This window comes from Thermobia domestica, chromosome 9 (assembly GCF_964235325.1).
Source record: "Thermobia domestica chromosome 9, izTheDome1.hap1.1, whole genome shotgun sequence".
NCBI lineage: Eukaryota > Metazoa > Arthropoda > Insecta > Zygentoma > Lepismatidae > Thermobia > Thermobia domestica.
In genome coordinates, this window is record NC_137462.1 from 4,199,593 (window position 1) to 4,211,781 (window position 12,189).

At 35.7% G+C, this 12,189-nt stretch overlaps 1 protein-coding gene across 2 annotated transcripts in view; it reads right to left on the reverse strand.

Moving 5' to 3' along the window:
- ssh (Protein phosphatase Slingshot) overlaps positions 1-12,189 on the reverse strand; it is a 334,909-nt gene that overhangs the window by 13,406 nt on the left and 309,314 nt on the right. For both annotated transcript variants that reach the window (XM_081770478.1, XM_081770477.1), the window contains exons 6-9: positions 10,832-11,026; positions 8,039-8,308; positions 4,170-4,316; positions 635-818 (exon numbers count right to left, since the gene is read on the reverse strand). In XM_081770478.1, the coding sequence (XP_081626604.1) occupies positions 635-818; positions 4,170-4,316; positions 8,039-8,308; positions 10,832-11,026 (796 nt within the window). The remainder of the gene's footprint in view (positions 1-634; positions 819-4,169; positions 4,317-8,038; positions 8,309-10,831; positions 11,027-12,189) is intronic.

The window sequence follows — 12,189 nt, forward strand, 5'->3', positions numbered from 1 at the left end:
GCCACAAAGAATTATTTCCCGGACTTCGCTGTGCTCTGTATTCTTAGCTGCTCTTAAGTAGCCTACGATCTTCACTCGTCAAGACCAAATGACTGAATGACAAATTGGCACCACAACTGAGGTCATTCTTTTCTTTTTCCTAAGCAAAGGGAGGGTTTCCTCCGTCAGAGGGCGGTGGGGATGAGCCGAAGTATGTTTCGCATATTTCCCGAGGGCACATCTGAGATAGACAGGCTCTCAACTGGCTTAAGTATAACAACTTAAAGCGGAAGTTCTTAGTTCTTGCAAGCTTCAGTAGACTGCTTTCTATCGAAACAAGTGCTTAAATGACGTCAGCATTCTCAATATAATAAAGTGTAACGTATGCAACATGATATTATTGTTGATCTCATAGAAACAATTACCTCCTCTACCCTCTAAGAGGAATGTGGCTAAATGAATTCTGTAATTCCCAGTAAATCATTACACTCACAGCCTTTTATGTAACTTATTGTTAGATTGGAGATTCAAAAAAGGAGTCTTTCTCGCTGCACTGCAGTGCAAAACCTACTGATTTTGGTGTAAAAAGAAATACCAGAGTCTGCAGATGTCTCTTTGACATAACGACCTTTGAGAAGCAACGAATGTTCCTCACCTGGTAAGTTTCCAGTTGTGTCATGAAGCTGCTGTTTGGCTTAATGCATGTCCGTTTCTCCTTCACATATTCAATGGCCTTCTTCAGGTCCCAGTTATACGCCTTCATGGCATAAGCAATAACTACAGACGCAGATCTACTCACTCCCATTTTACAATGAACTAGCACTTTCGAACCCTCTTTCCTGGAAAACAAAAATTACACGTTTACATTGTTCACATTAATGTAAGTGATTAAATTCTATTAACATAATAAATAAATTAAACTACATCCTCCGTCATCACACTCCACCACAAAGCAATTACCTGGATGATGTGTGGTCAGTACACAAATTCCTAAGAGTTAGTGAACTTCTGTGTAATTTACCAGTTGCCTTATCACGTCGGACATTCTGTACTGCCACTTAAGATCAAGGCCTGCACTATGTGCGCCAAACGCTTGCGCGTAGCTATTTGTATATGCAGGAGCAGAACAACTTGAAGCAAACTCAAAACTAAATTAACCGATGCGATTGTCAAGCAATCGGAAAATTCAAACAACTACCTACTGTCCTTGAGTCGGGGCATTGACACGATGGAAAAATCATAGCGCCTGCCACGCTTTACTACGGTGGATGGCTTACACGAGTTACGGCCCGACGGATACATCACAGAACCCGCCACTACATTTGGTTGCTTGAATTTCTTCACACTGAAATTCAATGCAATCGACAGAGTCCACTGATGAAGAGTGGATAATGAGAACACACGAAGACCAGTATGCACCAAGCCCTTTACTTGTGCTCCCTTGAATGATTTCGAACCTCGTCATCAAAGCACGGGACAATGAACTGTTTCTACCGTTACCAAAATAAAATGCCTGGTAAATCACGAAGTAAAAATCTGAATCAACAGCAAGTCTATCTTGAAAATTACAAATAAATAAAGATATATATACAAATTCAAAATCTCTTACATTTACATCCTGTTTGAAGGTTTTAGATGCTGAATTAGAAAGAGATTATCACTGGGACGTGAACCTGCTCTTTCATTCTAATTGGTAGAAAAAGCACCCAAAAATCAATCGCTCAATTCAGATGCATCGTTTCTCATTTGCCAGCGCAGACAATCCGATAACGAATAATATGTTTTGCTTTTTTATGTTTATATTTAGAGAATACAACGTGCCGAAGTTGGTGTGTACTATACATGAATATTAGTTTAGACGCATACAAGCAAAATAAAACTGATATGAATATTAAGGAAGTTAGCCAGAAAAAGTCCTGACCATCTAAAGCACGCATATCGAACTCGATGGCTGCATATGGTGGTCCTCGGATCATTCCGAGAAAATAATAAATATTATTTATAAAATTGAGATGACTTTATATGTAAAATATATAAATTGTAATGATCTTTTATGCTCAGCAAAGTGGCGTGCTGTTCAGCATATTAGTGAGTCTTCGAGTAACATCAACGCAGACCTGCCCATGCTTTCTCACTTGTGAAAATGAACAAGTCCGCTGCGAGACCTAGGTTAATATTCATCTAACCTCTGTTCTGAAAATCACTAGTGCGAGGAGCATGTCTCCAGACATCCAAAAGCTAGTTGCGGGCAAAAATATCAAGTGTTGGGAAATAAACGATAATGTATCCACCTACTACCCGTATTTCTTTATACTCCTTCTACTTTTGAAGAACTACTTTGAGTATTTACTCACTTTTTAAATACATAATTAATTATGAAAATGGACTTTCTTTCCAGCCCGTACTATTGTACACTAATGACTATTTGGCCTACTTCAAGTACTAAGTTTGACAAGTCCCTCCTGAAGAATTTCAATTGCGCTGTAAGAAGTAATTTAAAATAAATATGTATACTATTAAATAGTTAAGGACAAACGCAGGACAAAGGAACGCTAGAGGAGAACACGCGAATACACAGTTCTTAATGTTGATGATAATATATGTGTAAAAGTGTTACAGATGAAAAAAAAATGTATATCACCAGTTTATTATTCGCAGCGCATTATGAATTACGTTAGTTCAGGATCGTTGATAAGAGTGTCTTGTTATTTGTAATCTTATGTAAAAGAACATACAAAGGATTCTTCATTACTCATAAACTAGGAAGAATACCGAATCTGTCTATTGAACTCCAAACTTATCCCACCACTTGTATTCTATAGGATGGACAAACACAGAATTTCTTTCGTTATGTCTTTTATTATGTAGCAACACGATTATTTTTGTATGCGCTGAGGAGTATGTGAATGTGCCTCAAAATCGTTCGCAATTTTGTGCTTGTGAATATGTTTTAACGTGTGAGATTTTTAAATATTCTTATTTACATAATACGAGGGAGGACCCGAAAGAAACCGGACTTTAAAAAAAATAATATATTAAGTTTTTTTTAAAAAAAAATCTTTCAGTCTCCTTCAAAGTACTGTCCATTATATGCGATTCATTTCTCCAGTCTTCTTTTCCACTGTTTGAAGCCATTCTGGAACTCTTCAACTTTTATATCGTCCAGTGCGCTCTGTGAACACCACCAAAACACTTTCCTTTTAGATTTTGTTTAATTCTCGGAAAGTGACATTACGTTTGTCAAAAAGTGTGGATTACTTTCAATCTGATTTTTAAAGTTCTGGCTCAAATTCAGACGAATGTTTTTTGATCCTGTGTGAACAGGCGAGAAACAAACTTAGCGGCAACACGTCTCATTTGCAAAACCTTCAACTCATTCCTGTCCGTTTTGAAATATCATCGATCATGAAACGACGATCCTCGTTAATTTTTTGGCAGATTTATTCGATGTTTCCATCGTTTCGAAATGATGAAGAGCACCCAGAACGAGAACGATTTTCAACACTCATCTCACCACACTTAAAAGCGTCCAAACCACTCAAAAAATTATGTGCGTTTCATAGTATCCTTCTTAAAAGCATGTTAAGGCATTTGGTAAGTTTTCGTTTCCGATTTTCTAAGTAGGAAGCAAAATTTCAAACACACTCTTTGTTCCTTTGAATCTGCCATAACGATTTCGCAGGCGACAAACGAGAACAGTTGAGAAAAACAATAATACGATCAAACGTTAACCTCCTACGCAGACGCCGCTTGGTCAACTGATCTCGGAAGGTCTCTACTAGACCCACCTAGCAGGAGAACTCTACTACGCCTAGAAACGGCGGCGCTCTTTCAATCCGGTATCTTTTGGATCCTCCCTCGTATATTGAACTGTAAAACCTTGAGGAAAAATATGACCCTTTAGTTTTTCATTTTCACCAGGTACCATGATAATTACATAATTGAATTGTTACGCTTTTATGCAATTCAATATGTTTAGAAACCTTGAATTAAACATACACAAAAGCTTTCTCGATACATTTTCATTATTTTTCTTTTTTCTCCTTTCCATTTTACCATCGTTGCACTAATCTTTTTTTATTTGTACTTTGTCCATGTATTTTAAAATCTCACTTATCTTTACAACATTAGCAAAACTAACTTTTAAAAATAATCTTACAAAACCCTTGGTAGAATTGCATTCTACTTACTTTGCCCTGTTAATATATCGATATGTGTTGTCCCAATGTTTGAGGAGATCTGTTTTCTCATCATCATAAACACGGACGTTGAGATAGTCGAACATACCAGGGAAGAAGTTATCGATCTCCCTCGTTACGTTCAAAATATGGCCAACGCTGAAACAGAAGAGCAAACTGTTTATTATCGCACATCTTTCTGTATTCAAAGCTTAAAGTACAAAATCTACATTATGCACATTCAAGAGAACTGTCAAACATTAATGTATATCTTCTCACGGTACTTCAATCAGTCTAAGAGAGAGATCTTCGAATTCCTTCCACCCAAGTTTAAGACATAACGAAAATCTTAAATGTACTACTGAAGTACAACATCTGACAACAGAAATAGGGTATTTCTCTTGGCCACCTACATGAAATGAAATGAAATCTATATATATAAAAATGAAAGTGACAATGTTTGGGAACCTTTTGAATAATCTTATCGATCTCGATCAAGTTTTCAACATAGATGAGGTTCGGGCCTGGGGTGGTCTTTATCATTTCACTTTGATGGTGCAACTCAGGGGAGGTGTGGAGATATATATAATACATAGAAATGAAAGTGACTACGATTGAGGGATGTATTTATCTATCTATATCTATAGCTATATCTAATATATATATATATATATATATATATATATATATATATATATATATCTAATATATATATATATATATATATATATATATATATATATATATATATAAATGATCGAAAATGTGTCGAATCCATAGTTTTCGGGGTCGCTGAGTGAACAGTAACACTTCTGACGCCGTTTAAATCTAAATTCAGTCCTGCAATTTGGGAAGGGGAGGGAGGAGATATATATATATATAAGGGCGGATTCAAGGGGGGGCTATCACGTATACACTGGATAAAATGGACTTCAATCCTGTTTTACACTGGATAAAGCGGCAAACTATGGTTTAGCCCCTCCCTTGATCATATCCTGGATCTGCCACTGTGTATATATATCGAAAACGACTAATACCAGAAAGCACTTCAGTAATAGTAGAAAGTGACTGACTAACGGAACATGTTATTAATTTATCTCCAGCGAAGCGGCTAATTGGCGCTAGTAAATTTATATTTTTACGTCTCACAGATATGACCTTTAGGCTAAAGAAGAGGGATAAAGTGGCGGAATGAGAATACAGGAGGAAATGGGAAAACCCACAGAAACGATGCTGTCCACCACAATCTCACAGAGCCTAGATTTTGGTCGCCTAATATATCCACAGCTGCCAAATTAAAAGAATCAGTTACTTCCTTTCTTGTAAACAAAAGTTAAAATAGGAGTGGAATTATTGCTCAAAAATTATCTCATTAGAATATTAAATACCAACACACACTTTGGTAGAAGCTCATGGTTGTATGGGTGGGTAATGCTTGGAAAAGATTGCAGACTTAACTTAACCATCAAAAGAAGTCATCAATAAATAGATAAATAAATACATTTCAAGATATTGGAGTCAGTTCAAGCACAAAGTATTCCAACGTTCTTACGTACGACGTCAATACTATGAAATCGAAGATCGTCGATCAGAAGTATGAACAATGAATTGAAATGCAATAACTTAACAAATCAACTTCAGACAATATGCTAACATAACACATTTAGGAACTTAACACCCACCTTATTTACTCTAAATTTTAATTATTGAAAATTCCTTGCACTTCCAAGCTTTCGGCTATCTTCTGGAGCCTTGCTCACACAGGATGAAAAATAGGAGTAAAATAAATAAAAACACGAAGGAAATATAAAAGAGTAGATTCACCAGGAAAGAGAAGGGTTGATATTGAGTGTAAGGTCCTTTTCAGCAGCGAGGCTATATGAAACGGAATCTACTGATTAACGTGGAATCTGAACCACATGAGCTCCCGTCCGAAAAGAGAAGGGGAAAGAGCAGGTCACAAGATATATTTCTACTGTTCTTCCCCGATGAACCTATTTCTTTATATTTCCTTCATGTTTCGATCTCTTTTACCCCTACTTTTATCCTTCATGATCAAGGCTTTGGAAGTGGAGCCGAAAGTTTCGAAGTGCAGGAAATTTTCAGGAGTAAGATGATTAAATAATCAAAGATTTTTATTGGGGAAAAGGAAAAAAAATCAAGAAATCAACTATCAACATAGTCGTGCTAATACTACGACCTAAGGAACCCACAGGTTCAATATTGTAAAGACAAAAAGCTATCAATGGGTTGTCATTTTGTGCTAATAATATCCTGCCATTTAAAAATCAGTATTTTAAGAATTACTAAGGAACTACACCGAAGGACAAAGACAACCAAAGTTAACATGGAATAAGAACAAACATAGGAATATATAGGGTGTTACAAATATTTGTCACAATCTTTTGGGTATAGATTCTTCACACCACAATAAGAAAAAAGTTCATGTGGACCTCTGGTTGGAAGTGCACAGTTTCGTAGTTACAGGGTACTGAAAACATGAAAAAACGCACTTTACAAGTAAATAGTTGCACTACTATAGGACCGATCGTAGTCGGGTAAAAAATATTACTGAAGAACTAATATGTGAACTATCCAAATATTCATTTTTCAGAATCTCCAGTATTTGTACTATCATTTTTTGAGAGGCTATTTGGGAGTACTTAATCACTCTCCACCTACCTCTCTATAAAACTTAATGAGTAAATACTAGAGCATTCTTAAACACGGATATTTGGATAATTCACATACCAATTCCTCAGTGATGTCTTGATCCGACTACGATAGGTCACATAGTAGTGGAGCTATGAACTTTTAAAGTTCACTTTGTTTCACGTTTTCGGTACCAAATAACTCCGAAACCATCCACTTTTGAGCACAAGGTTCATATTAACTTTTTTTTTTTCTTATTTTGATGTTAGGAATCTGATCCCAAAATATTCTGACATATTTTCGTAACTCCCTGTATACATGCTACTACACAACATAGATGAGATGAGATTCTTAAAAAAAATCCTTGAACATACAACGAAACATCAAATTAGAAATAACATAACCAGATATACATATGGTTTCCAAGAAAATGTAGAAATATTTAGGCAACAGTAAGATGGCCATGAAGCAATAAACGAACAATGGTTAACTAAGAACATTCTAAACAGGAAAAAAAGGCAACACGAGTAAACACCAAGAAACAGATGGCAGAACCAAGTGCCAAAAGAGGTGGAAAGGAGAACAAGATAGGGAAACTGCAAGACGAGACTGATACAATAAAAGAAGTCATTGCAGATGCCTCATAAAACTCAGACCCAACATAATGATGGAATCGGAAAACGAATATATTGGAACTGTTAAGTTTACTTTTCCCTATTCTAAAATTGTTTTCCTTATCGATCTTGTAAGTGGAAGCCAGATGTATATGTTTTCTATATCAGAGGCAACAATGCACTGAGAAGTAACGCTCACTCTGGTTCAAGAATCAAATTTCTCCTTTCAAACAAAAATAATGTGTATAAAAATACGAAACATATTAAAGCTAGAACCTAATTCTGACCGTTCTTTTGGTTTCTTTATAGATTTACAAAAACAGTAATTCACGAATGAGGGTTTCCAGTTTCTGTACTTAAGAATATCTGAAACTAAATATTCCGTGTGATTCTCATAATTATTTTCTGTTTTAATTAATACTTTTATAATTTTTAACTATTTAAAAAGGAAAATATGCCCATTATTATTCTTATTATACTCATAAACACAGAAAATGTCAGACTGTAAACCTTAAAATAAATAAATAAATAAAATTAACGAAGTAAAAGTACTATGCTATCAATTAACACTACTTTGAATAGAAAATCTAATTTGCCTGTCAATGATTTTCTTACCCATTATTTTGCAGCTCCTCCAAATTGGATGCGTTCCACTCGGACCCAAGATAGACGTGATCAAAGATCTCTGTGGCTGCATCCATTTGTCCGAGAATGGTCAGCATCTCCTGGTCAATGAAAGGTTTGAACTCTCCGAGGTCCATGTCCAGATCTTCCTCCAACCTGCTTCGGATGTATTTCGAGGTCACTTCATCCAGGTCTACAGACATCATTATCTCCTTTAATTTACAACGAATAATGCGCTCTGTTTCCTCACGTTCTCGAGGTCTGGAAAGAAAAATATTTACGTAAGTGGCGGTGGATAAAAAGATAACATAATCTGTAGACCAATCACAAATAACACATAGTTAATGCACACACTACTTTACATACAAAGCTTCTTACAGAAATGTCCAAGCAACTGTATCCAAACCAGATAAAATGGGTCGGGAAAATTTTGAGGAGAAACATAAAACATGAATTGCATATTTCGTTTCTTACACAAACACAATGGTTCACAAATATTTAAAACTACAATCAGTGGTAATATATATGTGAATTGCTTTGAATAAAGCTTTCTTCTACGTAGAAATGCTTCTCTATACTTCACTAAAAATTGCATCTAGATTCAAATTGGCACAAGTAGGATATACTTTTACCCACAACTGTACATGATCGATTTGAGAGTCTTCTCGACTTCTGTTGAATTCTGTAATATATCTCGACCTTAAAGTTCTATTAAAACTGAATCAGTGAACAAAATACAAATAGTTATAGAATATGAGTGTTAATTTACATTTTGATCTTTTATAAATATTGTGGGGGACGAGGGGGGATCAACATATTTATTGCACAATATATGAGACGTTCCGAGTAGTACTTATTTCCTAAACGATTAAAATATTTGTTGACCGTTTATTTTGAAACTATAAACAGCTGGTTAACGACAACAGAGGTCTGTCAAAAATTTGCTCTTTAGGGGAGGGGAAGTTACCTAACAAGTCAGACAACAAAGATTATTTTAAATCCTCTCTAATAGTATCAATTGCTGAATTTTATATTTCGGCTGTAATGCAGACCTCGTACATTTTTAGAACCAGCATTTTATACTCTTCTAGTCCCAAAATTTCCATATTTATTTTCAACTCGACTCTCTTTCGCTTCAAATTAAGTCATCCACCATGTCTTGCAATTATGCAATATTATTTAGAAAGAGAATTATGTCATGAAGGAAACGAAGATTAGTCAGATATTCCCCATTATATTTGTCATCCTTTTGTTCTCACGGCTGGGAGATCGGAACGCTTGGAAAAAGCCTGGAAGAAATCCTATCACTCTGCCGTACACCCATCCCTATTCTTATAATCTTTGTAATGGCAAGTAGTTGGATATTCGCACTCGTCTGCATATAGATGGCATCTATATGTGATTTAAGAACGTTAATAATCGCCCACGTCTTCATCGAATCAAACACTGTTTTGTTATTAACGAACCAACAACACTAACTAGGGACGACTCCAAAGTTGAACCTTGAATCTGGGGATAACCTAGATATTTCCTGAAAGGGTTTGACGAGCAAGTTCTAAAACAGGTTTCAATTCCTTGCCTGGAAGTGACTCCACTCCTTCACGATTGGAAATACTGTATATAGAACAACTTGACCTGTTATGTCCTATATATCAGTGATCTACATGACTAGTAGCTTAAAAATATATCTACTACCCAATTATATCCTATATCAAGATAATAAATTCAAAAAAATGATTATTTCACTATAAATATCCCATATTAGTGAACCTCACTATCACGTCGTAGGGTGATCGTGAGACATTGTGAGTTACGTGGCCCTCACACATTAAAAACAAAGCCCAAGTCCTGGCACCACTATCTTGCCAGGACCGTGACGTTTGGATTGCATAACTCTCACACACAGCCAAAAACTAAAGCCAAGTTCCAACAAGAGGTCACATTAGTTGTAATACAAAATGACTTACTATTGATTGGATAATAGGGATATGCTTTTCTCAACTTTGTACGTCCAACTAATATAGGTTATTTATAGTGAAATAATCATGTTTTTTTGGTTGCATTCATTAATATAGGATATAATTGAGTGATGCATATTATATTCTTAATCTACTAGTCATGCTGATCACTTTGATGTATAGTACAGAACAGGTCAAGCTGTTTTAGGTATTTCTAACCGTGAAGGGGTGGGGTCACTTCCGGGTAAGAAATTGAAACCTGTTTTGGAACTTACTCGACAAACCCTTCTAGGAAATATATAGGTTATCCCCAGATTCAAAGTTCAACTTTGGCGTCATCCCTAGTAAGATTAACTGATACTCGTTCAACTTTCCTATGAATTCTTTCGCCACTTGAATCTGAAGTATTATGTTATACCCAGTTGTAAATCCAGTCTGCTCTCTTAGCTAGTTCTGTTTTTCTAATCTGAGGGTCAGTACTTTCGAAAACAATTGTAAGCTGCAGGGACAACTCATATAGGTCTGTGGATTTATGCTTTACACAACAATTACCTCATTATTATCCTTTAACATTCACTAACATAATAAACACTAACAGAAGCCATTTTATTAACTCTTTATTAACTTACAATGAATATAACTACCAAATTTCATTTTTCAACTGCCTAACAAGATGGTTCAAATATCCTGAACATTAATCGCCCATACTTGTTATTTGAATATCCAACATTACTGACACCATCTTGACTTTTTAATGTAAGTTACTTTTTGGGATATTTACAAAGAAAGCTGACTGTGTTGACGTAGTTAAGTATTCAAGACTTACTTGGTTCGTAGGGAGTCGGGTGAGGGAGGTCTCCTCGACTCCAAGCTATCCATGGCATGCCATTCATTGAGACAAGAGCGATCCGAGTCAATGCGTTGCTCATAGTAACCGACCCAGTCGTGCGTTAGGCCACCTAAGAAGTAATTCTGCTCTCGGGCTTTTGAGCTCACTTTATGAAGGGTTTGAAGGGCAGACCTACAAATAAATAAAAAAAGACATTTTAAATGAATATTCTTCCAAATTAACACTAAACCGTTTTACAGTACCAAATATGAAACAGTAACTCAACATAGTACCACACAACAACTCAAAACTTTGCTTTAATAATAATAATAATAATAATAATAATAATAATAATAATAATAATAATAATAATAATAATAATAATAATAATAATAATAATAATAATAATATACAAACACTGTCTCAAAAATAATTAGAATAAATCCGGAAAAATCAGATCAAAGTACAAATTACTAAAATTCTTCAAAACAGTTCCTTCTGGATGGACATTTCGTTGCCAGCACCTCGGCACTTCGTCTTTTTGACTCGGGATCACTTTTTTTTTTTTTTTTTTAAAGTCACGTTCACATTCTCATCCCACGCCGAGAATGAACAATACTGAAACTGTACGAACAGTATTTAAAAAAAGAGATTAGGAAAACCCAGATAAAACACAAGGACACGATGTTATTCACCATAAACTCAAACGTCCTGGGATCCAATCAAGGACCTCTTATACAAGAGATGAGCGCCTGACCCCGACAAATACTATCAAAATATTGGCATTGTTTATACATGTTCTAAGCACACAACATTCAGTGCTTTAGAACAGTTAGTGTCTGCAGTTTTTCCAGACACTAACGGTTATCGCTGATTGACTTGGAGTTTAACGTAAATGTACAGCTTAACATAGGAGGCGAACTACGTATGTGCACATCGAGAATCGACCTAGGATCTTCCGTTCAGAAGACAATACAGCAACCATATAGCCACGAGAAAACTCGGGTTACGGTTATCATTACTGTTACGTTACCCGTGGTTATTACTACGTTATACACTAATGAGACATTTTCTGAAAGTTAGAAGACATTCAAAACAATATAATCTCTCATTATTAATCTGATTGTTGTATTTGGAAATTATCTTTAAACTGAAAGTATTACTTTTCAAGCCGTGACCTTTCTACATAGCAGCCACCTGAAATCTCTACCATTCCTACAAATAAATTGTGAGTGATCGGGACTCCACCCGGTACGACACTTCCGACCCATGTGGCTGAAGCACACAGGTGAATCGGGAGCACACGCTTCGATAACCAACAACAAACGCTGTCCTGTCCAAATGAAATGTAAAGA